This window comes from Leuciscus leuciscus, assembly GCF_965113295.1.
Source record: "Leuciscus leuciscus genome assembly, chromosome: 7".
NCBI lineage: Eukaryota > Metazoa > Chordata > Actinopteri > Cypriniformes > Leuciscidae > Leuciscus > Leuciscus leuciscus.
Window position 1 is genome coordinate 41243732 of NC_138731.1, and position 6168 is coordinate 41249899.

Consider the following 6168-nt stretch of genomic DNA (forward strand, 5'->3'; position numbering starts at 1 on the left):
AACCTCCAAGAATGAAATGTTAAATTACACAAATATACTTTATGTATTTAATCTCACTTTATTAACCAATGTCTTTGCTGCTGACCTTCGATGGCCTTCAGTTCTGTGCTTACATAATCATGTCATTGGTTTCATATTCACTCAAGAAAGTTTTATTTTGGAGATAATGAGAGGATATTTGCAGTACACTGGGAAAAAGCATAAGACTTTAGAAATGCTGTAAAATTATAAGAAATATTTCGCTGTGATCTACCAAATCCTTAATGAAAAATCAAAACCAGAAGACAAATGTTAGAGATTTTAAAATTGTATTTAAATTAATTTAAAATCTTTTATTTGAATTCAATATTGTAAAAATGTACATTAAGTATTAATTCATTTATCTATATATATATATATTAGTTGTCTTAAATGTCTCAGTATGCTGCATCATGCTGCTGTTTCTGCTCACAGAACTGAAACTTTAGGTTTAACAGCAGTTTTTAAGACGAAAGCATCCGAGATGAAGGTCGGCATGTAGGAGAGAGGCAGCCAGAAGAACTTGGCATCCCAGCCTGGAGAATATCTGGTCCGAGGATGGACTGCGGCCACGGCATGCTCCATACAGCTCACCACCTTCATCAGATCTGGATCCAGAATCTTCTCATACTTCTCCTTAATCACCAGCTTCGCTACAAACACAATTACTAGTTATAACTTTCTGACCTTTATTGCTTTTTGAAACTGGTTATTGGATTTGAACTCACTTTTGTCTATGAAATCACTGCCGTATTCATCCTTCACCTCCTCAGGCAACTTCTTCCATAATCTGTGCATATGACTCTCAAAGATACTGGAGTCAGTAACGCTTGTTTTGAAGAATCCAGGTTCAATGCATAAAACCTTCACTCCAAACGGTGCCATGTTCCTCCTGCAGAACAAAGAAAAACACATGAAGACCAGGTTTAGGCTATTCTGAGACTGAAATGCATGTTTAAGCTGTTTTAACTGAAAGTAACTTTCATGGCACTTGACATATCCTAAAATATGTCATTGTTTTGTCTCAAAGATGCACTCCAGTAATGTTTTTAAAATAAAATAAAATAAGGCATGTTTATAAAAGCTACTTAAATGCTCTAATTGAACTAATTATCATAATAATTATTTGCAGAATGTTTTGTTATGTTTGGACCTTGCATTCATAACATATATGTTGATTAATCAAAGTGTGCCACAGGCCACACCCACATATGTGACCCTGGATCACAAAACCAGTCATAAGTCACACGGGTATATTTGTGGCAGTATCCAACAATACATTGTATGGGTCAAAATTATCGATTTTTCTTTTATGCCAAAAATCATTGGGATATTAAGTAAAGATCATGTTCCATGAAGATATTTTGTAAATTTCCTACCGTAAATATATGAAACATATATTTTTGTGAGTGAATGCAGCACAATCGTGAACATAAATGGACAACTTTAAAGGTGATTTTCTCAATATTAAAATTTTTTTGCACCCTCAGATTCCAGATTTTCAAATAGTTGTATCTCGGCCACATATTGTCCTATCCTACCAAACCATACATCAATGGAAAGCTTATTTATTCAGCTTTCAGATGATGAATACATCTCAATTTAAGAAAATTTACCCATGTAACTGGTTTTGTGGTCCAGGGTCACATATTACTACATTGGTTTGTCTCTGAGAAATGCTTTGAATCTGAATTCTTCTGATCAGTTTATGTCTCCTGAAGAATCATTCAGTGGTTACGGGACATACTAACCTCAGACTGTCATTAAACGCTTCTACTCCATACTTAGTAATGCAGTACGCCCCTCCCAGGGTACTAATCCGGCCAAACACACTGGCCACATTGACCACTCTACCCTTGGCTTTCTTAATGAGCGGTAACACACTCAGAGTTATGGCAACAACCCCGATCAGATTGACATTGATCATTTGTTTGAAGTCCTCAATATCCAGCCAGTCATTGGGAGCAGTTGGGAAAGAGATACCAGCGTTGTTGACCACGGCCCACAGACCTGCGAACACACACACACACACACCAAATTACAAAATACAACCGTCGTCTTTCATTACAAGAGATTGCTTAATATAAATCATGTGAAGAAACTACTTGAACAACAGCTTCATTGAAGAACACTATGAGAAAACACAGCGTGAATAGGATAATATTAGAAATATCATTACAACAAGTTATGCAACTAATTAAATTAAAATTAAAAGCATTTATTTTGACTACTTAATCCTGATATTTACTATTATTTTCCATCAACTGAAAAATTAGGGATATTTAAGTTTTAGTTTTCAGAACTAATAGAAGGCAAAGTGTCAGAATAGCACCACCTGTTTCGGTGACTTACCCTTCTGTCCCACCAGGGTTTTAATGGTGTCAGTGGCTTTTTTAATGCTGTCATTATCAGTGACATCCAAATGCAGCGCTGTGAGTTTGTCGGAGCAGGCCTTCTTCAGCTCAACCTCTCCCTTCTCTGTGAGGCAGCCAGCGATGACACGGAAACCCTTTGTGTCCAGGTGTCTGGCCAAGAGATTCCCGAAACCCGTGTCACAGCCTGTGATATACACAAACTTCTCAGATTTGTCGGGAACTCTTCCCAGTTCTCTGAACCACCGATAGACATAGAGCAATACTATGAGACCAAAAATGTACAGGAACATGTCTGCAAAAGAAAATAAATTTTTCATCAGAAAAGAGGAATCACATTCATGCAACACCACCAAAATCAATAACATAGAAGAGAGAGCACGCATTTGGTCAAAGCTCCACTAATAAAGTACATGACCTAGTGAACCATTAACTGGCTTATGATTGTAACTGCAAAACAGTATGAAGAACTTGTAGAAGTAAAAGCAAAAGAAAATCCAGATAAATGGCCGTATATTATAAATAAAGGAATATAATTCTACGATTTTCTGTTTCTTTAACTTTCCATATTGGAGAATTGTGCAGATTCGTGAACGAATCGTTCAATTGATTCGGATTTTGTCAAAGAATCAGTCGAATCGGTTCATACAAGTCGGTTTGAAGGATTCGTTCACGAGTGGTTCTGTATGAAGTCAACTAATCATTGAAGCGTTTATTTCAAGTCCATTTTGAAATTAGACGAGAAGTGAGTTCGATGTAAGTTCAATAATAAAAAATAATAAAAAAATTAAATAAAAAAGTAGACATAGGCTACTGCAATGTAAATAGAAGGCCTACTACAACATTAAAAGGTGTATCAATGCACATACGAAAGAGTCATTTAATTATAACTTGAAAAAAAATTATTGGAGAGATGTACATGTACATTAGTGTTGTTTATTGTAAATACAAATGATTTAGATTCGAAATGACTTGTTTTTATGAGCTTTATCGTGGTTGCAACAACTGAACAGATGAACTGTAGGACACATGAAATTACAAATGTAATAAAAAAAAAAACGTATATCTGCTTAGATGTTCCTTTATTTATCACATTAGGTTGATAGGTTTATTGAAACTGTTTTGAATACAACACATCGGATATCGGGACCACGTGCGTACTGACGTATAAGAACCGCTCGGTTTGTTTTGAACCTGTTCTGTCGAAATGAACTGTTTAAAAGAACCGATTCCCACAAACGCTTCACTTAGCCTATAGGCGTGTAAATGAACGATACTGTATTGTCGTTGCATAGGCTACTTGGAAAGAACAAAAGAAAGAAACTAAACTAACGTTGTTGCAACATCAACATGTCATTACAAGAAAACGCGTGATTAATAGGCTACTCGAAAAATGCCCTGACAGAAATCTTTTGCAAACATCACTAAAAACTGGAATTCTTTAGTTTTCTCTAAAACTTCTTGCAAAACAGTCTACAAACCGCCAGTATAAACTACTCACCGTTTTTTAGAAGTCAGCTTTATCAGATAGGCTAACTGTTTCTAGTAGGCTACTGTACAGTTGTCTGTCTCAGTAGTGTGGGAATTCTTTTTAGTGTGGGGTGTTTGTTCTTCCTTCCCGCTTTGTATCTGACACCGGTTAACTAAAGTAATAGATTATGTAACACATAGTGTTCCGTGTTGTTCCTGCCGTCATGATACACACGTGTTTTTTTTTAACTCTTGCACTGAACTCTCTTGAGCGCGTTCTTCTCAAGTTCAACAGTTGAACCAATCAACTCCTGCAGGGGGCGCCGAATGATCAGAAAGCAGAGATTCCTCTTCAGGCGCACTGGAGGAGTCCCACAATCTCCCTGGGAAGTTCGGCAGCTGGTAGAAAATGTCAATTGCAGTGAAAAGATCAGGAAAAACAAGAGATTAATGTCTCTCATTTCTCTAACATTTTTCTAACAGTTGCAAAGCAGCTTGAAACGATGGTGATGTTGTTGGTAATAGATGTTTATAGATTTAATAGATTATAAATTAAAAAAAATATTCTTCTAAACATTCAATAATAATAAAGCAAGCCACTTGAGCCAGATTTGCAAAAGGGCTTTAGCATGACAGGTCGAAATGATTATTATATGGGTGACATTAACACCCGCCAAATGCGGGTTGATTTCAGCAGTCACTCCTACTAGCCAATTTGGCGGGTAGAATTTTATAATATATAGTATATATTTTCAGTTGTAGTCTTTTAAAAAGGCACCTGAAATTATAAACTAAGTGCAATGTAGTATTGTATATAGAATTCGATACATATTGATTCTGAAATAACGCTTCCAGTACTCATTTTCCACATAGATAAACGATGCAGCTGTGCTTTCTCGCATTCTCATGATCTCTCCGAGAGCGAGTTACACACAAACCCGCCTCTTCTCACTCACTCATTTCATTTGTTCCGGATTAATATTGTTGGTGTTACAGGGCTTAAATTTTGTTGTGGGATTTTGTATATTGCGCATAATTTTACTCATTCCCACAGATTTTGTGCTCACAACCATAAGTTGCCTCTCTGTGCTAAATTGAGTTCTTTTTCGCTGCTTATTGCACTTAAACAGTCAAATACACACAAAATAATGTCAAAATGATGGTCTTGGCGAGTATTCATGTAAACACAGTCAGTTATGAGTTATGTTTTAAGTGAATGTAAACAGTTGAGAAAGAAAACAAGTGTAACAGTGTAATGGATCTCTGTGCGTCAGGTCTTAAAGTGACAGCAGCCTAATATACCTGCTGACAAAAAAAAAAAATCTATATTGCAGTTTTTTTCCCATGGTATCAATGTCAAAATTGTGGCCAGTGAAAATGCTGAGTGGCTAGGAACTTTGGAAAACCAGCCACAGTGGCTGGTGAGCAAAGTTAATGTCAAGCCCTGCTTATTATTATTATTATTAATGTGTAATACCTGTAAATGCATCTCTTGCAGCTGAATGAACATCACCAGTGACAACACACTCTCCTCTCAACACACCCAGAGGATTGTTCCTTTATTTAAAACTGCAACAAACAAAAAACAAACAAAAAAGAATTAGACCCAGAGATTTAAATATCTGAAAAAACAATCTAGGTGAAAGAAAAAAAAAAGTAACACGTTACAATAAGGTTTCTTTTGTTAATAGTTAACTTCATAAGTTAACATGTACTAATTTACAATAATTACAATATAAATAATAATTTACAATAATTTACAATTTAAATAATTTACAATATATTTTTAAAATCAAATGTTGTATCTGTTAACATTAGTTAATGCACTGTGAACTGACATGAACTTATATACACACTTACACACACTTCACCCCAGCTCATGGTCCGGTCTCGATTACACATAGTGGACTATTCTCCCTGTCTCCAGCGATCGATCTTTCTCCAGTGTCTTCCGTTCCTCTGTGTCTCCCTCAAGATCATCATTTGGACTCAAAGCTCCCTGCTCATTTCATCACTGCCCCATTATTGTCAATAAACTCACTGTTCACCTTCATCTTCCTCTCCAGTGTCTGCGTTACGTGACACATTGTAGTTCATGTTAGTTAATGCATTCATTAATGTTAATGAATGAGACCTTATTGTAAAGTGTTACAGAAAAAAAAAAAAAATTATTTGGAGCTGTTCCAGTCCAAACTGTTATTTTAGTATTATTTATCTCCTGTTATAGTATTTATTAATATTTTGAATGAGCTTTTTTTTTCTTTCTTTTTTTTTTCCGTTTGTTTGAATAATTATGTTGAATGCATTT

General features: G+C 35.6%; 1 protein-coding gene across 1 annotated transcript; it reads right to left on the bottom strand.

Annotated features, from left to right (window-relative positions):
• Positions 1–136: 136 nt before the first annotated feature.
• Positions 137–4050, bottom strand: dhrs9 (dehydrogenase/reductase (SDR family) member 9). The gene is made up of 5 exons (XM_082174801.1): positions 3892–4050; positions 2371–2685; positions 1770–2028; positions 747–910; positions 137–671 (listed from the first exon to the last, which is right to left on the bottom strand). The coding sequence occupies exons 2-5, from the start codon at positions 2681–2683 to the stop codon at positions 448–450; spliced, it is 960 nt and encodes a 319-aa protein (XP_082030927.1). The 5' UTR covers positions 2684–2685; positions 3892–4050; the 3' UTR covers positions 137–447.
• Positions 4051–6168: the final 2118 nt, after the last annotated feature.